Source organism: Taurulus bubalis (genome assembly GCF_910589615.1).
Source record: "Taurulus bubalis genome assembly, chromosome: 19".
NCBI lineage: Eukaryota > Metazoa > Chordata > Actinopteri > Perciformes > Cottidae > Taurulus > Taurulus bubalis.
In genome coordinates, this window is record NC_136607.1 from 12,992,349 (window position 1) to 13,017,212 (window position 24,864).

Here is a 24,864-nt window from a genome sequence, read left to right on the forward strand (position 1 = left end):
TCTTGAATTGAATACTGTATCATATCTGGTGTATTTCTGATGGTAGACTGGTAAAAAAATAATAATAATAGTCCTTTGATGTTCCCATCTGCTGCATCTTTCCTTTTGTAATGCAATAGTAACATTTCTTTCTCAGTGACTGTGACAGTCCAACCTCTTTTAAAACTGGTATGCAGTGTCAGGTGCACATAATTAGAACAAATCAAACGCTTCTCTGGTGTAAACAACAAACACGTTCTCAATAAAATACATGAAATGCTCCACATGTCAGGAATCCATTCTGCTCCTGTGCACAGCAGACGGTGCTCTGAATGAAACTCTAAGCCGTGTGTGCTCCGAGTGTAAAAATGACATTGGTTTTGATCCAGTTGTGAATAATAAAGAGTCCCTAAAATAAACAGGATATGGGCAGGAACAATTGTGTAGGGCACATTACTAATGGAGCATCCTCGCCAGCAGATCCATAACAGTAATAACCTCAATCTAACCTGTATTTCTGAAGCAGGTGGCAAGTAGGGAAGAGGGTTTGTCTCCACAGGCCAGATTATGAGTTCACAGCCAGACGTGGACAGATGGAGGCAGAGGTTAGCCCTCCTTCCTGCGCTTTGCTACACATACACACATTTGGCAAACCTTTTTTTCACAGGACAATTACCTTGCGACCTCTGCCAGCCCACACACACACACACACTCACAAACTCTCACACACACACATACTTGGCCAATTACGGACACACACAAGGAATGATAACAGTCACAGTCAAGCCACACACATATATATAAACCTGTCATGGTGTGTGCATACACACATACACACACACACACTCCACAACCCCTCCAGCTCCACAGAATATGGCAGCCAACGCTGTTTATGAAGGACACCGCACCGAGCTGCAGCTTTCAAACACAGAAGACAGACAGGCTGACATGCTCCCATACATATTTGGCAGAGTGGTTTTGTTTTTGTTTTGTTTAAACCCAGTGCCTGAAGTCATGTCCAATTCACTCCCTCTGTCTGTTCTGTTAATTCCATTATCTCTGATTATTTTCTCATAAGCATTGCTGCCATAATCCACTTGTTGGTTACATATCTTTGTTGCACCAGCCAACCGCTGAGCTGATAATGGCTATGCATAACATAGGTTTTTTAAATCAGTCCTATCTCGCTTGCTCTTATTTTGTCTGGAACTGAGAGGACAGCAGAAACACACTGAATAATGCTGAAAGTCATTTTAAAGTAAGGTTATGTCAAAGAGTGCTTTGCAGGTGAGTGATTAAGTAGTGTATTTAAAGATGTGGTGTTATTGTAAATCATCTCTCCTCTGCCTTGCATCCCCGTGCTTCTTAGTTAGTAATTCTTTTTTTGGTTCTTGAATTAAGTATGCACATAATTTCTCTGAGACAGTGTGGTTAAGACTCCCGTCTCTGGAACAACATTCACCCCCAGCTAGGATTGATTCCAGTCACAATCTTTTTCTGCTGGTTTTCCCCTACTTTGTATTCCTCTCAGCTGTACTACAGTTTCAAGAAAGAAAAGGAAAACTCAGGGTGGTGGAAGGCCGACTCTTGGTTAAAACATATAGATATTACCACTGGGAGCCTTACTATGCGGGCAACACATCTCACATCTTAAATCCTATGAAAAATAACACTCACTTAATGAGATATGGCTCTGATGCACATGATTAATATATTTCAGCAACCTCAAATGAAACGATTCTGATCATACAGCATGGATGAACACAGCGGAGAGCTAAGTGAATGGCGCTCCAACGCTTCCTCCTGCATTCACCTTGACCACACGCTGTTTTTGTGGCACACAGGAGCACCGCCTATGGTGTTATCAAAGTCATCAGCCCTTAGCTTTTCGGCTGTAGATAGTCCTAACTAGATAACGCAACACCCACACACTCCTTATCCATAATCAATTATATTATTGTACTCTTGTCTCGTTGGAAGTTGAGTGTATTTGTGGACTGACAAACAAAACGGACATATCCATTGTCGTGATCTAGCTGATGCTTTTCATTCAGAGTAACGTCGATGAGTGCAACAGCACATTATTTTGAAAAGCTTAAGTCCCCAACCCATCCTAAGAGCTGCTGTAGGGTTCAGTGCCTGCACAGCACATGTACCACGTAGGCTGAGCAAATTTAATGAAAGCTTTGTTTGAGGATTGTTTTGTACACATTTGTGTATACTGGGAATGGAAAATAATTTTTAAAAAAGTGCATATCAAACTGAGCTTCTAACCATTAAAACAGCATATTTACTTCCTTTGAAACTAAAATCCTCGGAGAAGGACTGAACAAATCAATGGTTAGAGCTTTATCAAAACTAGACCATTTTGTAAGCAAGTAAAGACGGAGATATGACTCAGAAATAGGGTTTGAAGTTGTTATGGAGACGAGGTAATGATGACTCATGCTCATCTAACTCAGGTGGGAAAGTAAGTCCTCCACAAGGAGGAAAGGAGGCAGCAAGGCCACTGCAAGGAGAGGGATAAATAATTGGACAATTGTATCAGAACAGAAGTCTCGGTTATGTGGACAGAAGTCTCGGTTATGGCCTGAAAGTACATTATGAGTATTGTTTTTAAAGTCAGTACAGCAGGAGCAATGCAACGGGAGAAATGTAGGAACACCGAGCACAAGTCCGGCTGCAGCTGTGTGACATACAGGGACTTATATAAATTATATAATGTGGTTGTGGATAGTCTCATTTGGGACACATGTTTGGTTCAGATCATGGCTATGATGTTGGACTCACAGAGCAGTGTGTTATCCAGGTCACTGCAGTGTTGTCGGTATTGACAGGAAGGTCTTGCATAGGTTTTGCCAAAGAAAAACAGCAGCGCAGTCGTGTCAAGGTTGAGCTAAAGGTGGCGGACAAGCATCCGACTGGAGATGTCGGGGAGGCAGGAACAGATGAACACTGCTCGGCTGAGATGAAACTTTACGGGTTCCCCTGTGTCACACTCCCAGCTGTCAGAGGATAGAAAGTTAAAAGGTGGAGGGTTGCTGGTCTCAGAGCAGCAGGAAAAGCTATGTGATGTAAGGCGAGAGCCAAAGACCAGAGAGTAGAAAGAGAAGAGGCGGAGGCCCAGTAGTGAACCCTGGGGAGCTCCAGTGGAGGTGATGAGCACTGAAAGCAGATCTCCTCTCTGCAGTAATGAAGACAATGCTTTGTTTCCAATCGCTTTTTCCAACAGTGATTTGTCATTCACATTTAAATCTTGAAGTTATTGCTTTCACATGAGGTGCTTATTTATTTATTGTTACTGACAATGGAGTTACGCTAAATGGTGATCCCGCCACACCTCCAATACAACAGATATAACAGGTACAACAAATATTCGATGGATACCACAAACTGACTCGTGAGAAAATCCGGGCAGTTATAAAAAAAAATAGATCTTAGAATTTCTTAAATATAACTGTACAAGATGTCATTTGAGATGTAAAGATAGATGTAGCCCATTGACACTCCATTCTAAGGAGTTCTTAGGAGTAGATCAGTTTAAAGCCCTGACTTTTTGTCTACTTTGTGATATAGAAAGGCACTTACTTGACTTTCATCACTACAATGCAAAAAAAATTAGATGCTTAATTGCAATACTAATATTGTACTCACTCAATTGAAAATTATTCAAACAATTAATAAAAAACAGAAAACCCTCATGTTAATCCCTTTTGACACCTTCATGCATCCCAAATGGTACATCTTATACCAGTACATCCTACCAGGCTTTTTCTGTTACTTAAGTATTGTAAGTATTGCTAGATAAAATCGAGGCTATGGATTTATTAGCAACTATTTTTCTTGTATCAGACTCTATATGTTGTGTGAACTGATCGTAAAAATGTGACAGCTTTGTCATAACATTTCCAGTTGGTACAACAGATCAAATACAAACAAATCTAAATGTTGGACACATATGTACACCACACTGTATTTGCTTGAAAGGGGATGAATTACATCTGTACATCCTACATGAAAAATAAAAACATTAATGCCAGACCTTTGGTTTTAACTTTTGAAACGTTTTTTGTACTTTATTGTTATTATTATTACTAGTGCACAATTCACTATATGTTGGACAGAAGAGAAACATACTTTCGATCTTCTGCATGTTTGCACATTGCACAAAATTGATAATGAAACTGACTTTGACTTTGGGATAAGCTGTGTCTGGTTCATTGTCACGGCTTCTTACTACATTTCCATAGAACAAAGCCATCATTATTGTTATTATTAATGTTGTAATGCGACAAGTCAAAATATCAGCCTCGAAAAAGGCCGACACCTCCTTTGACAAGACAATAACTAATGTGCCTCTTTCAGACATGATAGTCGTGATAGAGGCAAGATGGATGACATTAAGTAACATGTTGCTGTTTCAGCCAATATTGTCAATAATTACATGAATGCAGTTGCCATGTTAGTAGATACAAAGCCACAGAGCATGTGATGCTTCTGCAGGATAAGCAAGGCCCAGATTGTGTGTACATACATTAACCATCATGTGTGTGTATGAGTACTACATGTATGTGTGTCTGTGCATGCCAGCCTGCATACGTGCTTGTGTATGTGTGTGTGTGTATTTATGTTTATGACTCATGTCCAAAATATATCACTTTGTGTCTGGCTGCGCTGGCAACATGCTGACGACTCAGCCAATTCAACGCATTAATCCTTTTTCCTCTCAAACTGTACTTAACCCACATGCACTGCCATCTGATTTCAAGACAGTGAGCCACAGTGTGTCGAAACACTTGATCGTTGAACCGAAGACAATATCAGAGAGTGCTGGAGTACAACGAGAGAGGAGCAGAGAGGTAACACTAGATCGTAGCTGCTCATACTGCTGGCACGGTCTCTATGGCATGATTTATTTAGACTAGAGCAGTTCTACATGGCTGTCACACAGTAGAATTCATGGCTTCTCCATCACGACAACCCCCATAATCATAAGGTTTTTGATCAGATTTGATTGTGGTTATTTCCTCTACTTGCAGCAGCGTTTGTGATGATATCAGATTAACTCACGGGAGTTAGCGAAAGATCAAATGGCCCACTTGGTGCCCATGAAAAGCGGGTAGTTCACAGGACTTCCAGAGCAGCAGAGGTCTTTCTCTCTATAAGGATGAGCTTTATGTAATGGCCAGCAGCTGCCAAGCTAGAGCAAATATGAGGAGGTGAAGCACTTGTCAAACTGTGCAACCATATTACTATGAGTGCATGAATAATAACCAAAAAGGCATATATCTGCATCTCATGTTCTTATGTTCTAGCAGCATTGAGAGTGTAGTATCTCTACTAGCCTGCTTCAGTGCTAGAGTGTCTTTCCCTTGTGTGTGTGTGTGTGTGTGTGTGTGTGTGTGTGTGTGTGTGTGTGTGTGTGTGTGTGTGTGTGTGTGTGTATATATATATATATATATATATATATATATATATATATATATATATATATAAAAAATATGACCAGTTTTAGGACCAAAACATTAATGTGGGACCTAAGTGGAGCTGATTTAAATAACGTCTCAAAATGACAGTTTTCCCTCACAGCACTTGTTATGTGCACTTTGGAAACATTGTTAAAAGGTGGATTTCCACCACAATCTCAATAAATGCCCTATAAGGTCACAACATATGTCTGAATAGCTTTTGTTTGACAACTTAAGAGTTCTTAGCTAAAGAACAAGATAAACTCTGTATACTTTCTAAATAAAGTCATAATCCATAGACTCTGTGTCCTCTCAACTTCCATTCAGATCATTTCTAAATGCACCTCCCGTCTCTCTGCACCCTCTCTCTCCACATGAACTACATTTACCCCTCGTCCCACCTGTTGGAGTGCAGCCGGAGTGTAAACGTGAGACTGTTGTGACTCAGTTACACAGGTCACAACACTGTTTGTGTTATCTGACTAATAGCTGCTGGCGGGCATACTAAAAACTAATGAATGCACCTTAAATATAATGAGGTTGTATTTTTCTATGTTGAAATACTTAAAGAAACAGAGCTGGTGTATTTTTTTATGCGCATTATCATTATCAGAAATAGCAATTAAAGCTGCTTGTTTTTTAAGATGACTGTAAAATTGTGTTGTATGTATTGTTGCGTAAGGGATGTTAGGCAACACCCTCTTCTTCATCATTACATAGCAAATACACCCATTCACTGCTCAGCTGGCAGACAACACTAACACTCACAGCTAATTTAAAACATGCCATTTCAATATTTTAATATTTTGTATTTAACCTGCTGATCATTCATAGTAAATGTGCCTGACAGTCAAAATGTGTCAGCATTTTCTGAATGGATGAGTAAGAATACAAACACAACAATGTCTTATATGAATCTGTTCCTTTGTTATAACTGGCTTCTCCTCTTCATTTGATCAACAAACAACAATGAAAATGTGAACCTGATTATTGTGAGATTCTATATACTGCAGACTGGGAACAAGATTGGGGAAGACGGTGACTGAGTACTTTTTATTTTAAAGAGGAAGAGAATGGGAAACTGAATACTTTACATTGTGGTGCGTCAAACTGAAGATTGAAGGTCTAACATTGCATGTATGCTTTCATACACCACATCTCAGGTTACTTTGCTTCTGTCAATAGATTTGTTCATGTAACGACCAAAGGGAGAACTCACAGGAGGAGCAGACTGACACCGGGGAGAGAAGAGAGGAAGAAGTCAAGGCGACATGAAGGAAGAGAAATCTAACACATAAAACATTCCCACAGCAAATAGAAATTCAGGTGTGTAGCTCCTTAAGACTCATTAAAACACAGAGAGTCCCTGTGTTACAACTGATTCTAATTTGGAGGAAATCCAGCTTTAATTAGCAATTATCAACTTGTTCTCACACCCCAAGTGCTATTTCCACTACTTAATAGGGACTAGACAGGTAAACCTCTGAGATTTTACACTAGAATTAAGGAAGTCGTATCATCATAATTGTATGCAGCATGTGTGCATTTGATAGTAATCCTCCTAAAGAGTCCCGCCACACTAGCATAGGCTCTCCATAGCAGCCCAGTATGGTGTTGATTAGTGGTAATAGCCTTTGAATTCAAAGACTGGAATGTCCATTAGTCATATTCAGAGATCCATCAGTCCCAATAGAGAAGTTAATTGCATATTTTGGGGATTTGAACAGTTGAGCTGGCAAAACAAGACATCTGATGACATCAACTTAAACTCAAGGAGATTGTGAAGGACAGTTTTTCAATTTTTTTTGCTATTTCATAAATCGATTCATCAATAAAGTAATCAATCAATTTTTTAAGACAAAATGTCAAAATGTACAAAAGTCAGAGCATTCAAATTGAATTGTTTCTTCTTATAAATTAAACTCCACAAAAATAATTTGACTTGACTTAGAGTAATATATAAATTGTCTGTGTAAAATGTTAAATTGAGCACTAGTAGAGTACAATCTCCGCAATCTGCATAGATATAGAAACAAATCCTTCAGGCCGACACATCTTCAACCCGAAATTATCAATAGCTGTAAAATATAAAGGGATGAGAAAAGATTATTATTAACTTCTTTAGATCTCAATGTGCTACTCAAAGGGAGTTATATTTGACAGTGTAGGCTGCCAGCTGTGACAGTCTACAAATTGGTGAGGTAATGCCAAAATGTCAGACTGCTACATACTTGCTATTCGGCTTCTGGTGATACATGTTTGGCTCTGGATGCCCAATTCCTGCCACTGAGCTCATCACACCGACTCTGCATGTGCTCAGTGATCGCTATCATCATCTGTGGTTCTTTTAAGATCAGTGAGCATTACCGAATAAAATGATCAAAAAGGACATTTCATATCAGAGTCGGATGACGTTTGCTATTACATGATTAGAGGCATGGTTTGGATGTTTGGCAGTTTTAGGGGAAGCAAAGAAATAAGTTATCCCAGCGTCTGCTATTGATGCAAAGAAAACTCAATTGAAATGTACACCGTATCTTTCTCCATTAGACATCCTGGTGCAGTCTGAGTAACGGGCTCTCCCCAACAGCAGTAAGAACATCTGTCAAATATCTGCTGCAGTGCCTGTGAGGCCTTTTCACATCAAGTCAGCTTTCAGAAGTAAGGACTGAAATTCTCACTATTGCTTCAACCTCTCCATCAAATATTCCTGCTTTTTTTCCCCCCTGACTGTTGTTCTGCTAAACCAAACCCAATATAATCCCTCTCCTGCTTCCTCCTCTCCCTGTCTTCCAGAGGCTTAGTCAATATGTTAGACTTCTACACACGTGCGCAGTGAGATAATGAAAATGTTTCTATAAATAGGGACAATACTGCTGACAGTAGCACTCTCTCAAGTGAGATATCTCAGTGTAATTTTCACTAACACATTCACACATACACACACACACAGTGAATACTGGTGAGGAAAAGCTCCTCCTAGCCGTGTGCTTTATCATAGTGATAGTCCTGAAGTAGCGTATAAACACTTGAGTTGCAAAGCAAACACAATTCAGATATGTGCTATATGAGGCTCAAATACAGGACTAGATCAATGCACTCTATACATCTAAAGCAAAATGCACGCGGCTTGAATCTGCAGCAGACTAAACAGCTTGAATCTACATAGAGCTGAACGCTGCTCTGTGTTAGACAATACAGCTCCTGTAGAACATGCAGGTGCTTTGTTGTACTATAAAACACTACATTTATATGCCAATCATACAAGTCAAACTCATGTTGTACTTATACACACACAAAACATATTTCACTACTTCAGTCTGTTTTAGGCGACTGTATTCAAAGTCATCGCTCAGTCTATATAATCCAACACAATATAGTAAAAAGCCACCATGAAATTAAACAGTCTACACAAGCCTCGAACCTAAACTTTCAGATTGTAAACAGAAGCTGAAGAGAAGACCGGTGGGGTGAGAAATAGCTGAGATGGATAGAAGAAAGAAGCTCTTTTTGTTTTCTTCCTCACCTTCCAACTCATGGTGAATGACATCGGAGAGCTTGGGCTCTTCGCCCCACCAGAAGATCCACAGCTCCTTGGCGTCGGGCTTGATTTTGCGCCGCCATACGCACAGCAGGTTGGCCTGCACGCAGCGCATGAAGCTGCGCAGAACCGGGTCGTCCTGGGCCGGGGCGGAGATCACCGGCCCGTACTCCCCGCTGCCACGGAAGCTGTAGCAACGCCATTTAATGCCCGTCAGCTCCGCCTGCGGGAGGAGAGAGAGAGATGATTAACGCTGTGAACGGTCCATTTAAACAACCGTAAAATATAACACCGCATTTTTTATATATGCAGTGCAGTTTATTCCAATCATGGTAAAGTGCAATGGAAATGTTGAAACAATTAGTTGATTCATTAATAAGCAATCATTTGGATAATCTATGAAGTCATTTTTCAAGCAAAAACAGCAAATATTTTCTCATTCAAGCCTCTCCAATGTACTTTATATCATTGTAACATTTATATAATTTAGTTTTAACCTGTTGGTCTAATATTTAAGTCATCATTATGGGCATGTGTCTATATTTTGAGACATTCTACAAACCAAACAATGAATTGATCAACCACGAATATAATCAGTAGATATTTTCATCTTGAAAAGCATCTTTAGTTGCAACCATAAATGGCATGTATAATTGTCATTAATTATTGTTAATCAAGGACTTCAAGAAGCATGTTTACATTTCACTATCTAACATTTCGCACCCAGTATATGGAAAAAAACACAACTCTTTTGCATAAATCCATTAAGTGATAGCAGCCTTATTAGTGCTGTGTTAACCTTGAAGTATTGCACTTCAGTAAACATAGATTTCTCTCACATGAAAGAGAGCAGCAGACAATGCTGACTCAATCAATAGCTGCGCTGCTTCTGTCCAATTATGTTATATTTTCACTGGCTGCCTGTTTACACGGCTATGATCCTTGAGTAAATGTTTCAACATAGTTAACATCTCCCTGTTGTGTTGTTATTTAACTGAAACCTTCACTAGCTGCTGCAGATGCTGTAAAGATACGATAAAATGTGTGCAGAGAAAAGGCGGAGAGTGACGGCGAGACATAAAAAGGAGGCCTTGAGTGAAATACAGGGAATTAACTACAGCAGGAGGGAGAGCATTGCAACATAGAGGGGAGCTACAGAGTGAGACGTGAGGAGAGGAAGACATGTTGGGGACAGTGATTGGAGTCCAGCCCAACAGCTGACATCTTCTCCATGTAATCTGATGGGATGATAGGTGTTTATGTTGACTATAGCCGACTTGGGCATTGGAGGCTCTCCGCCATGACACATTTAGTGACGAGCCAAACTTCTACTTCCATGATTGTACATTTTGTAAATGAGCATACATAAACTCTCTCTCACACACGCACACGTCAGTACCCCTGTGATGCTCATGTGTGCTTTGGAAACTCTTTTCCATGTTTGTTTGTGTCCTTGTGTTTGTATTTCTGCATGAATGAGTCGAGCGCAACAAAAGGCATTGTTGAACAGCACAGAGATTTGGCAGGCAAGAGGGGGGGGGGGGGAGGATCTCTCGGTGTGTTGCGCTGCCCTCCTCTCCTGTGTTCACCCAGCTGTGAGGATCATGTTTGGCACACTGGCTCGGGCGCCAAGACACCCAAGACAGACGGAGAGACAAAAAATACTGACCCATTTTTAACACGGGTACAGGTAGAAAGGAGCAGCTCCAAAATAATCAAAGCCTGCAGTGTCTTTGAGTGGGTGAAGAAAAGGAGGATCTGCAGCTTTGTGTGTGTTCTCAGTGTTTGTACGCGAGGGTCGCAGGGTTATGTCCGACCAAGGATCTAGCAAAAAACATGCTTTTGAGGAAGCCTGTGCATGTTCTGAAAAACACACACCGCAGCATCTTATAAGTGAGTGTGCATCAAGGTATGCACATGACCCCCAGGAACACCCTCCTGACTGCAGACTGCACCCATAATTACAAGCATGTCTCTCCTGTAATGACAGTGTGTGTAATGGGAGATATAAACATTGGCGCTGTGATAAGCCAAGCCCTAAAATTAGCCATGACAAGGTCAAGGATGCTGCTTCTCCCAAAGCAAAAGAGGAAGACATCTGCTTGCACTGCCTCGTCACTCCCAGTCAATGTCAAAAGTTCCTCCGCTGTTTGACACAGCTGTCTGCTGCTACTGAATCAGGAGCGGAGACGAGGAGGCGAGGGGAAGTGAAATGTCAAAAAATATATATTCACAATAAAAGGCGTACCAGTTGTTGGTTTTATGAGGCAACACATCTCGCATCACGCTCTCTGCTGAATTGGTTGTTAAAGATCCCCTCTAGACAAGTTCTTGTTTTTTTTAAATCCCCTGCTTGCTTTCATCAGCGCTATGAGGCTGTACGCAGACACATTGATGCTTTCAGCTAAATGCTAACATGAGCATGCCGACATGCTCACAATAACAAAGCCGCTGTAGAGCAGGTGTAATGTTTCTAATGTTCACAATATTAGTGTGACACGTTAGCCAATTAACACTAAACACACAGTGCAGCTAAGGCTGATGGGAATGTCATTGAATTTGCAGCTATTTAGTCAGACACATCAAGGTTTTGGACAACATTGACATTTTGACCTGATGATGCCGCTATTAAGAGATCACCAGTGTTATTACAATTAATCCTGAGGGTGACATGAATGGCAATCCATCCAATAATGCCACCAATGTGCAAGATAAAAAGTCAAGGTACCAACAAAGTCATTAGCATATTCTGGGGACCATAAATGTCACACAATTGTACCACAATTGTGACACAAACCAAAGACCAACCTACCAACATTACCATCCTTTTTGTAGCTATTTCCTAAATTCATTCAGTTACTATATGCCATCTACTCTTTCTCTCTCATTGAAAAATCAAGAATCTATGACACTATTTTAGTTTAAAAGCTGCTTGACTATTGTGTCTCCTATTTCTTGCAATGAAAAGTCCATTCTCAGTGTGTGTGTGTGTGTGTGTGTGTGTGTGTGTGTGTGTGTGTGTGTGTGTGTGTGTGTGTGTGTGTGTGTGTGCATCCTGCTGCATCACACGTATGTTACATACCAGATCAATATTAAACTAACTGTAATATCAGGGATGTATGGTGAGCACAGAGAAACTGATATCAGCCCTCTAGTGTCACAATGCACATACGTAAGTCCTAACAGTGAAGGTCAAACATTAACAAGCGCAATAACTATAACTAAAACACATTTTTGAGCGGAGGATGGCTTAAAGGCAAAAACCTGTTCACCTTCTCGTGCTGAATTATGGCCCGAGGTCTATTATTCCTCCAATAACAAGTTGTATTTCCAAGTGACGTATCGCGCTAAATGTCTTTCAAACACAGTGTATTTGCTGGCCATGTGTAAAGCACTAACCGAACACCCCGCTGAACTCCTGGGGAGGATTAGCTGTGGCACAGTTGCAGAAAGAGGAACAGGGCTACAGTCACATGCTCCCGGGCAGATCCAAACACATGCCTGCACACAAACACTAACACACACACACGTGTGTGCGCGCACACACACCATGCACAGCAGCTGTGATGATGTGTAGACCAGAAGTGCTCAAAGACACTGACATGCATCGGGAGGCAGACAGATTTTCCGGCTGATGTCCAGTTATTTGTCATCGATGACAGCTAAAATCTGCCTACATGCCACCACATGTATGGAGACTGTGGCGTCGCAGTCATACCAGTGCTAAAATAGCTAGAATACACAGCCAATTCTTACATTTGTATGAATAAATTATCACTTGTAACACATGAGAGAAAGCAACAACAAAAAACTGTCACGCGTGTCCTTATTATCTCTGGTGACAGTTCCCCACAAATAAAAATAACCTTTAATATTTGTTTTTAGTTCTTTCAATATTATTCATGAAAGAAACAGAGGGTGAATGTTGCAGAATTGCTGCTCAGATTATTTAGATGTAATAAATTTAGTGTGCAAGTGTCTGCCAATCGGAGGATAAATTATACCAAGCACTGGCCTTATAAGTGGTGTTTTAGGTAGAAACTGCAGCAATATTGTAATAGCATAATGGGTTAGGCAACTGTGATTTTACTCTCATTAATCTGTGACAGAAATATATTTTTGTGTTACAACAGTGACTATATGTGTGTTTAACTTGCAGACAAAAAGGAGAGCAAATGTGTGCCCAAAGCAGCAAAGCACCTCACAATCCTTCAAAGCGGGAAAGAGCAAATCAACGATTATTCTAGGCACAGGTCTCTGTCTCTTTTAAAAAAGCGCCCACGGGGGTGAAAAGGGGAAGAGGTCAAGGAAAAAGAAGGCGGATTTTGTTTCACTGTCAATAAAGCCGCCACTTCCCTGAGCCTCTTGTACTGTCGGTTAGCTGGTTCAATTTCTGATTGAGTGCAGGACCAAAAACAAGAGCTTTTCCTCCCTTTGCTAAGACAGACCAAAGCTTTGACCTCACTCTCACCTCTATTATCTTTCTCGTCTCCACTCTCGCTCTCCTCTCTCAGCATTCTCTCACTGTCACGGATACCTATTGAATACACCCAGGAGTAGCTCACGCTCTCCCTCTCCACTTTGCGTTATTCCTCTCTTTATGTCTTAAACAGAGAAAATATAACAGCCGACCTTATGTTTCCCGAAGATGTTCTGTGATGGGACAGAGGAGGTGGAAATGTGTGCTCTATTTGTAGTATTCTATTCAAACACCCTTCAGTAAGGTGGGCTGTATTACTTTAAAAGCTTTTATATTCTTTGAACATCTATTTTCAAACCTAAACTTAAAACCAGATAGGGAAAAAATAATTTCCTGTATATAAGGTGAACTCAGCCCCAGCTTGGGAAAAACGTAATCTATATTCCAACCAGAGGTCAACCTTAGGGCAACAGACATGTGCTTGTAATCAAGAGGAAATATGGAAGTCAGAGCTTTAATCTTTGGCATACAATGCTCAAATAGAAAGCATAAACCATGTGACTTCAACAGAAAGGAGAATCATAAAGGTGTGTCATACTGCTTATTGTTTAAAGCGTATAGCTTTACAATGCGGAGGAAACCGACGCTACTTAGATAGCAACGCGGAGAGGAAAACACACTTGACATGCACTTTGCATGAATGCTCCTGCAGACTGAAAATATTTTCCCTCCTCCTGTTCTTTCTCCAAAAAAAAACGCGTGGGACCTTTTGAACGGACCTCCTAAGCTTCCCAACGTGCAGCTGAACGTATGTTTGTGTTGGACTTCTTCCACACAGACGAGGCTTAGCAGCTGCCTGGGACAGAGACAGGCATGTAATGACAGCACATCTAAACATGACTCCACGCTTGTAGAGCGCGTCCATTCACTTTCAAGACAAATTACTTTTTGATAATGCTTCCATAAATACGCAACGTTGACTAAAAGAGAAATCGCAGATAATGTTTACAGAAAACGTTAAGAAAAAGGTGTATTTTATCTGTTTATCTGCAGATGTTTGAGCTTTATTCAGGACGATTTTATTTCAGGATTGCAGTTTATGGGAACATTTTCATCTAAGTGGAGTCTAGTGAGTCTAGTGCGATATCAAAGCCGACAGAGCATGAGAACGCCATCTAGGAGAGATGCTGCTTCTGTAGGAATCTCACACCGGCATAAGAGCCTCGCAGTATGATAGTCTGACAAAGGAGGCACTTTAGGCAATTGAGAGACAGCTTGTATCAGCAGTTTTACCTACTCTGTCACAAGTGAAACACTTATTCTGTCAGAGTGGCATAGCTTTCTCATCAACGTCAAATCAGTTAGATGCTTGACAAGCTGCCAATATTTGGGGTGGACTTTGTGATGCCAGCTGAGAGTCTTTCGATAAGACTCGTGGTCTTCATCAGACACAATGCAACACTCTCCATCTCTCTTTGGTTCAACGTCAAAGAACCAGGTACAATTGATTGTATTCTAACGGGGAGAGAATTAACCCAATACCACTTATTTTAAGTTTCAGCGGAAACACTTTTGTTTAAAGTTAGAATCCTTCAAATATTCATAAAATCCAATTGATTTTTTGATACTATGTGTGGTCAGCTTTTTTCAACAATGTAATTTACATTTTGTATTTACCCCTCTTAAAAGTGGTATTCATTGTTAGTGACGCTCAATTCAACCCAAGAAACAATACATCGAAAATATGTCATCCAGCATTAATTTTGCAATCGTATCTCATTGATATCAGCCTCACCGTTTATTGTGAAGCAGGAAGATGAAACGGGTTAGTGCTGACCACAAAATAAATACACCAACTAAACAAGACAACTGTCATTTTGGAAAAACTGACTAGTTTTAAATAACCAACCGACTCTCTTCTGAAAATGACTCGCACTGTTCACTGCAAGACATCTGATGGTGGATGCTCACGGCGTGATGAAAAGACAAGATATTGACTGAATTCTTTATTAAAGCAAAATGAGTTTGTTTGGCTGCAGTGTGAACAGATACAACAGATTGCTCTTCTGTTATATTCCTGATAGCTGCTCAAAGAGTTTTCTGTAGTATTAAACCACACCTATTGTGACCACTAGACACCTCCAACCAGGACTGAAATATTAGGGATTTTAACAACTTTCCTTGAACGCATCAGAGCTGGCAGGTTTGATGAAGAAACAAGTGGGGAAAACCACGCTGAACAAAGACAAGGAAGGTGGCTGTGTTGCTAAGTCAGCAGTGAGAAGTCACCAGTTAGAAGAGCCAGTGGCAGAAATCAGAACAGGCAACGACTCCCCCTTCATCAATTAACCCGTTGAAATCAAATTAACCCACCAAGAATCGTGCTCCCCTCTGGCATTTTCCACCGCAAATGAAGAGCGATGCACATTACTGCACTTGTCTGGGAGCGAGAGCAAACAAAAGCACCAAACAGGTGTAAAGGAAGGCCTCTGGGGCCGCAGCCACTAAACAGATGCTTTTCCTCTGCCTTCTGCCGCCACCTTTTCAAGTCCCTACAAAACAAGGAACCGTCATTTGATCTGTGTTCTGCTGTAGCATCCAGCCCTGGGAGGTGAGCAAGCCAAGCGACCTAATTAGAGCAGCGCGAGTCCCCAGGGCTGAGTGACGGATAGACCTGCCAATCACGCTGGAGAAAGCCTCCATCAAGCCATGACTTCTCACCTGACACAAAGAGAGGCGGGAGGCGACAGTGGCGGAAGACCAATAAGGACGGCGAGACATTGTGTACAGTGCACTGCAGCATCTGAAAGAGCTGACAAGATCCCCAGCCATTTGGCAAATAAAACAGCACAAAGCTGCAGCGTCAGGCTGCTTTTAAAGCGTTATGGGACAGGCTAAAGCAGTGGCCCTGCTTAGCCTAAATTATTAACGTGCAAATAAATAAACCAGTCTCTGCTTTACTAGTGTCTCTGGTGTAACTTAATCAACCGTGACAAGCCACGGGGAGCTGGGAATGAGCGAAAGACACAAAGAAAGAAAAACGGAGGATCATAAAGAAGGAAAAACACAAGACGGAGAGAAAAAGTAAAAACAGTTGCTAGGCAACATACAACATCTATAGGAATTCAGCAAGGTATTCAATTTTAGAGATTTCTGTCTCCAGGGTTACAGTGGAAATATAATATTTCAAGCACTTCTGTGGTTACTTTACTCTAAAAATCACAAAGGAGCGTCAGGATGTGTGTTGTCTCTCCTGAGCACAACTATACCTCCGTTTGTTCTCTTACAGCTGGAATTTATAAGCTCAAATTTGGCTGAAGATATTATCAAGCACGTCATGCATGCGTCAGGCAAATCCTGGGATTACCAGAAGCAAAAGATATGAACATTGTGGTATAGGGTTACTCACTGACTTTCTTCAGTGAGAGAATGAGAGAATTCAATGCAGTAATTGTACAATTAGCACTGCATGGAGGCGTCTGAAATGCCTACAAGTAGTTAATAGTCTGATTGTTCCTGAAATTGGGCAAATGGAGCATAAGCGGTATGAAAAATATCTAATTTGGCTTGTAATTTCCTGCATTGATTTTTTCCACAGGGATGCCATTTCAGATCAAATGACAGCGCTGCATAAATCAGCATGACTTCTCCTTGTTTCATTACACACCAGATAAACAAAATATAAAGGAGAAAAACTGGAAAGCGGCAATGCCTCTTCTGTCTGCATGTGTGTGTGCGTGTGCGCATGTGTGTGTGTGTGTGTGTGTGTGTGTGTGTGTGTGTGTGTGTGTGTGTGTGTGTGTGTGTGTGTGTGTGTGGACTTCAGCACAGGTCACACCTGAACAGGTTTCAACCTGCAACTCACCTGGCTGCTATCTCTAATCTGTTTGTTTATGGGAGTGGAAGCCAATCTGAGCTTCAACAGTAAAAGTCCACTGCACTTCTGCTAACATGTTCAACACACACACACACACACACACACACACACACATACATTATGTAATGCCACTCAAGTCCTCCTTCCCTGTTTATTCCCTCTTTACAACAGACACAATGCGACCATGGCATGTTCATATGTTTGCCACCACCGCTCTGCCTAAACACTTAGCTCTGCAGCTCCATGCTCACTCAGTCATGCCTGTTAAACACTCGATCAAACCCTTTGTGTCTCACTTCTATACTGCAAAGTCCATTTGTTCTGTGAGGCAAGCCAGGACTGAAATTGAGCTGTACAAATTTTCATTAGCATCTGAAAAATCATGGGTGTCTGCCTAATTCAAGATGAGAGAGAGCGCCGTTTTGGCAGGACAGGGAGAATCAATGCGCCACAAATGGCTGTGAATCAACAGTCCACACATAATGTGTTTGTTCTCATCAAGTACCGGTCTGATTGGTTGCAGATAATCTCTCAATGGAACATGAACACATGATAATTAGAATTTGCAACAGCAAAGCAGCCAACATTAATGTTTTCTCTCTCCCTTGTTTTGCAGCTCTAAAAAGAGCCCCTTTAACCTAAGTGTGCTTTAACTGCAATTGAATCCCAGCCAACCATGTTATTGGCAAAGCTGTCTGGCTTGCAGAAAAATATTTGCCCAGTTACAAGCAGGTCAGTATCTTCTTTTGAAAGAAATTCTCTTTGTCAAGGTGTCTGCGGTCAGGTGAGGAGATTGCAAAGAGATCATGTGATGACACAAAGAGCAGCAGCAGCAGCATCCAACACAAGCGTTGTCCGTTTCTGGAATGTATTTACCAATCAGACAACAGGCATCAGACTTTGAGGTCATATAGCTGCAGCAACATGCATCCAAAATGTAATAGTTTGGAGAAAAGTGGTGTTAATCCATTGGGAAGAAAGACAAGCATTTAGGAGATGAAATGGGTCTCGCTGCATGAGACAGAACAAGTATTGAGCAATTCTGATGTACTAAACAATATGTAATAAATGTTATGCTGCTTTAATACACCATGAGGAAATTGGTATAATAAATATTGCACTGCATTTTTTTAAGAGCTTTAATTCCCAGGTACTTTTCTTTACATCTATCATTGAGTTGTAAACATCTGGTGGAATCAGATTTACTGAGTGCATTCATTTTCCTGAGTCATGTGTCATTTGTAATGTTTTTTTTTATTTTTATAAAGAGCAGCAATCGCTCTTAGTCGGATTCCTTGTAAATTCTTGAAACAAGTTCTCCTGAAAACTGGTATAAATTACTCTAAATGACTAATAAATGATTTCTTTTAAGATGGGTAAAAACCACCCACCAAAACCATCACCTAACAGGATGCGTAAACTATACAACTAGCTTTACCTCGACCTGCTACAGTATTAAAATGCAGCTCACAAGTTAATGCACAGGTCTCATATATGAAAGGACAATTGTGAGTAAATACTTTTTTATTTCAAAATTACATTGTGGTGATGTAAGTGGAGGAGTTGTGATGAAGTATGTGTACCATATGGTATTGTTACATTGACTTGTTTTAATGATCTACTTCTTCCACCACCACCAGCAACACTGTTTAAAATATGTGTATCTAGCAGCCTATCAGTGCACATGACAGCTAAATAGCTGACTTTCCAGCAATCAAAAGCGCTTGGTGGCACCAGCTACTGTCCATTCCTACCAATCCTCCTTCCCCGCTCAGCCTTCTGTCGGCCTGCACACATGCAGGAACACCAGCGGACGCTAAGAATAGATCACAGCTGGCACTGCAGGGCTTACATATTTCACACTCAAGCCACCGTGCTCCAAAATACTCCTGCCCATCCCGTCCCATTTCCAGCTCCGGCACCAGCGGTGGTTCCCTCCCTCCCTGTCCTGCCTTTGAACCGTTCTTCACCTCTGTGGTGGAGCCCTGACAAGCCGACTGCTCAGATAAGATCCATGACTACACTCTGGAAGAATTAAGTAGAAAAGAGATGTGTAGTAAAAACAGAGACCTAAGTGAACAATCCTTGTTCACAAATCATTCTGCTGTGGCAGCAGCGATCCACTATTTGAGGAGCCAGTGTGTCCGTATCTCAAATACAGAATACCGTGTTCACACAGGTGGGCCACTGCCGGGTTGGATCCCATTGCGATGACAAGGGATTCCCACAGCAGTGACAGGGGCAGATTACTGGGCGGTGCCACGCACGGTCTCAAGGTGAAGCCAGTGCTAGCTGTCAAATATGCAAGCAAGCGTAGCCAAAAGGCACATGTTGGGCGTAGGGGGTGCACCGCCGGGTGAGAAGCAACCAGATGGAGCTGAGGGTGATGCTTTGGAAACCTGGAACCTCTCCTTGTGGAAGAAGAGGACGCTGGCAATATGAACTGCACAGAGAGTTCCTGCCATTACGATATGTAATAATGTACATGTATCTTTGTATTGTGTGAACAGATTGTAGTGAAACTTTAAAAAACTGAGACATTCCCCGATTTTTGCCAGGGAAATCCAGAGTATGTGACGTTTATGCGAGCGCCCAAGTACTTTGTCTTTCTTCAGTTCCTCTACAGCGCCAACCGTGTGTCCTGAGTGGATAATGTCAGCTAATTAATCCACCCATCCAGGGCTGATCCGGCCGGTAAGTTGGTTTGCTAACGTTACAAAGCAACTAATGCCAGATCCATGTACCGTAGCCAAGTTGCAGCAAGCTGGCACACAGCAACCTACTTCATAGCAGGAGCCTGTAGTCTGAATAAAATATAGAGCATTACAGATATTTATGTCACGACACCGTTTTCGGGCATTTTGACTGGGATTCAAACAAATCTTTTCGGAAATTCCCCCCAAAAAATGTGTTTAGTCTTTTATGACGATAACAAAAATATGTAATATCATCTATCTAATCTTTTGAATTAAAACAATGCTAATTGCAGACTATTTTTATTGAGAGAGAAAAATTCCAATACAACTGCTTGTATTCAGCCTTACCGATAGTGGAAACTAAAAAATATCTAATGATATTTTTGGCAATTACATGTTTTACAAATAGCAATAACATATAAGAATATTTTAAAAGAGTCTATTAAAGTAGTATGAAATTTAAACATTTCACAGTTGAAGAATACATTCTACTGGAAAAAGAAATGTCATGGAAACAATGTTTTCTAAATTACAGTGCGTGTCTGTTTTGCAGTGTCTTGTCACTTTTCAGCATTTGCCCTGATATCAATATATCTGCAATATAGCCAATACATTAGCCATAATTAAATGTAGCTTACCATTGATTTAGCGAGCAAGGTGTATCCTAAGATTTGAAAAACTTTATTTGAGAACTTCTTTTGTTGTGACTTCTCAAAGTAAGATGTTGAAAATATAACTCAGGAATCAGCAAAAACAAGACCAGCCCTGTGTAAACTCCCACTTGGCCGATTCAATGGCCAGCAAATGATGACCCACACTTCATCCAACCCCTTTCTCATCCCTAAGCATCCCTGCAATTCCCACCCCCATTAACGAGGCAATGCAAACAGCCTGTATTAAAAAGGCACCGTCCCTGATTACCTGCTTCTTCTTACAAGGCTCGGCCACTCACCTGCCATAAATCAAGACACTGCTGTTATTGCTATTCTCTCTGCCTCTTCTCTTAGCACTCCATTTCCATAACAGACAGTAGCATCATTATTACACATGCAAGATCTCCATTGGAATACAGTTTGGCTAATGAGTCACATTAGACCTCCACTTGAGGACACTTAATTACCAGTGTTGAGGGGACAGAGGATGTTCTTTATTTAAGGGTGCTGCATTCTACCTATGTTTGTACAGGACTGCGTCCTTGGGATGCATGCGATGTATCCCAAATAAAGGGGATGAAACATGCAAGTGTGGGTGGAAGATTTAGTGTGTGCATGTGTGTTGCATTTGCGATACATATGTTTGTGTGTGCACGTGGGTGTTAATGTTTTCCCCCTCTCCGTGTTGGTGAGTGTGTGTGTGTGTGTGTGTGTGTTTGGCTGTGTGTGCATAATGTGATGGGTGTTTGAAGTTTGTCTCCCGAGTCTAGATGGTTTACAGTGTTTACACACACACACACACACACACACACACACGCTGAGGCTTCCTGCGTCGTGAAGCTCTCGACTGTCTCCTTGCATTTCCTATTCAGGCTGGGGCTCTGGCTGGTGTCGGCGTCATAAGAACTGGCCCAGTCCACAGAAAGATGACTGTTTTCTCTCTCTCTCTCTCTCTCTCTCTCTCTCTCTCTCTCTCTCTCTCTCTCTCTCTCTCTCTCTCTCTCTCTCTCTCTCTCTCTCTCTCTCCCTCTCTCTCTCTCTCTCTCTCTCTCTCTCTCTCTCTCTTTCTCTCTTTTATTACGTTCCTCTCTCTTTAATTTTCTCTCTTGCTCCGTCTCACTCTCACCGTTCCTCTCTTAAATAGGCTGAGGCGAGCAGTCAGGAAATGCACATCAGTCATAATACTTTCCTAAAATGAAAACAGATTCCGCTGCAGTCTTACTCACTCCTTTGCCCGAAAACATTCCTCCGTCTCTCCTCCCGTCCTCCACCCTTCCCTCCTCCGTCCACCACTTCGACTGAGCACACCAGGATCTTTTCTCTCACTTACAAGGGTCTCGTTTGCTTCCCATCACAGACGGATGATCACCGGCAACACAAGACAGTTGTTTTGTGGGTTGTGCGATGGCAGCACACGACAGCAATCTGCTGTGTCTCCATAAAGTCCCACAGTATGAGCACTTATGCTTCCTAAAAGGTACTTTTTATTGATGTGGGTTGAAATAACTGCTGGTGAATGTGTGTGAGGGACATGTGAGTGCATGCTGGAATGCTGTTTGACAGGCTGTCAGACCACAGCCCTCACCGGTTAGTCACGAGGCCTTAATGCAAAAAGATAGTGACCTGACCTGGAGGAAAAGGTGAAATAAATGGCTCACATTAGAGGTTGTATTCTTGGCATTTATGGAACTCTAAAAGTCCAAGTTATGCTTGCAACTGAATATTAGCATTATTATTTATTTTTTTACCGATTAATTCCTTATGTTATGAAACAAAAGGTGACATCCTCAAATGTCACCTTTGAGGATGTCACAACAGTCAAAACACCAAAAGAGTATCCATTGTCAATGACTACATAGAAAAGCATGACATTTCTTGCATTTTTCCTTGAATAAAAATCTCCAATTATGAATAGATTATCAAAATTGTTGCCGGTCAATTTTCTGGTGAACAACTACACAATTTATCAACTAATTCTTTGCACACTAAACCAAGTAATAAGTGGCCCAATTCATGCAGAAAATCCTAACTGAGGAACTGTTCATATAAAATACATATTTTTCCTGGATGAATACTCACACCGGATTCCAGTGATAACACCAGCGTGTTAGCCTCCACCTCTTCATGCACCAATGTCTCATTTTCCCTATCAGGATGCAATCTGCATCCCTCCCCTGTCTCTTTGTCTCAGTGGAATCCTCTAAGCAGGACACTTGGTGTGTCATTAGTGTTTTGTTCGGTCTTGGACTTCCCTGTAGGAGCCCTGCCAGGGAGCAACCGCTGTGGCACCAGCCAGTCATAAATATTCTCAACAAGCCGGCTGATGGATGGTCTCTTCCTCCCTCCGTTTGAAAGGGATGTGCACGGGGCCGGCACCACGGCCAACAACGCCACGGTGAGTGAATGAAAGCTTGTTCCACGAAGGAGCAACCTCGACTGAGACGTTGACAGAGACGTTTTCAACTGCAGCATGTCAGACTGAGAGAATTTAAGACGTCTGATACCGGAGCGCAGTCACATTCATTTCCGCAACCAGTGCAATGAAATTCAGACAAGATGCTTTAGAATAGCTTATGATAATATTTAGAATCCATCTCTCCCTGCTTTCTGTCAGAAAGGATCTTAAAATACAAATACTGCCAGTGTGTTGTTTGAAATGTTAGAGATTTCTGCAAGCTGTGTGATAACTACAGAGTTTCTTTCTCTTCTCGAGCCACCAGAAAATCTAAATCCATACCATAAGACACGTGTTTTCTCTAGCTGAGGTATGACCTGTGTAGTGTAAAAGTAGGCAGCCGCTGTAGCCGGTGGACAACCTGCACGATCACCTAAAAAGCCCTCAGGACCCCTATGTTGTTGTGGTTCTCAGCAGCCTGTGCCTGTCTACCGCATGCCTTTCCACTCGGCTGCCTGTTGTTGTAGGACAGTTAACTCGCTGATTGCAGGATGAAAACTGTGAAAACACTGTTCAATCTCCTCCGCCCTCAAAACCAGTGACTACTGCAAGAATTATACTGCCTGGAGAGTCCAAAAAAACACCTTTTTACAGATAAACTGAGTGTGGAAGTGTTGTTTCCGCTGTGTGCTTGATGCATGCCGCCGTCTGTCAAAATCTGAAAATGTGGCTTTTGTGTGTTCACATTTACACACAATTATCCCTAATCTTCCCATTAAAAACCTGGTGAGATATTTTCATAAGATCAGCTCATTAAACTATCATTCCCTGAAGATCATAAACCCTCGTGTTTGTTTTATTCTCTGGCTTTAGAAATATTTAAACGAGGCAGCAGCCCGCCTTCTTTCTAAGTAAGTTTCTTGGCAATGCAACAGAGTTCCAGCTAAATTTACAGTGAAATTATTATTTAAAAAGGGAGGGAGGACAAGGGCCAGAGCACACTGTGCTCTGGATGGAGATAAATGAGTGTTAATCTATTGTTTATCTGCTAAACCCACGCCAAAACAAGTGGCCTGTTTGTTTTGGTAATATTTCAACATTGTATTTTAAGCATTACGAGATATGTTTATAATCAGATAACAGTGCTATCTTATTCTAAACAGGCTTAGAGGTAAGATGTGCTGCATTTTCCTCGGACCATTAACCCGTGTTAATGATTAGCATATAACAACACCAGCTATTGGTCCACCTTTGTGCAGCAGACACACACTGAAGCGTGCCTCCCACGGTCTTATGACTTGTCAATCACAACTGGCTCGCGCCAGATATGTATGTGTGTGTGTATGCGTGTGTGTGACAGACAGGCATGCTGTACGGGAATACTGTACCAGAGAGAAGATGTTGGAGTGGCAGTCCTCAAGGCTTGCCCCGTTAGCCACCCAATTCGCTGTTGTAGTCATAATCGTCCGCCGTTGGGGTCGTCAGCGCTGGGCATGTCGAAATCCTACATCGGTATAAACACCGAGCAGGGCTGACAAATCGGATCCCGGACGAGGCTGCCAAGACGGGCAGGCGTATAACCTCACAAGAGGTCCAGATAATAGACTCGGGATGTGTCGGGCAGAGAGGAATGGGCGTATTCAGAAAGAAGTGCACAACGCATCCATGAAGCCCCACAGCGGATGTAATGTTGTAATGTAAATCCGAAGCGTGTGCGGGGATCAAAACATTGTAACAAACCAGGTCAGGCGATTCCAAACGTGATCATTGTCAAAGGCGGGGAGCACGGAGACGGATCCATCTCAATCCACACGGAGAGGACGATCAGCCCGCTT

The 24,864-nt window shown here is 41.7% G+C and overlaps 1 protein-coding gene across 1 annotated transcript in view; it reads right to left on the reverse strand.

Moving 5' to 3' along the window:
• The window catches only part of LOC306751133 (mediator of RNA polymerase II transcription subunit 13-like), a gene marked incomplete at both ends in the record, with an annotated part of 67,473 nt that extends 42,984 nt beyond the window's left edge, over positions 1-24,489 (reverse strand). The window contains 2 exons of the mRNA XM_079234669.1: positions 8,974-9,211; positions 24,418-24,489. Of these exons, the coding sequence (XP_079090795.1) occupies positions 8,974-9,211; positions 24,418-24,489 (310 nt within the window). The remainder of the gene's footprint in view (positions 1-8,973; positions 9,212-24,417) is intronic.
• Positions 24,490-24,864: the final 375 nt, after the last annotated feature.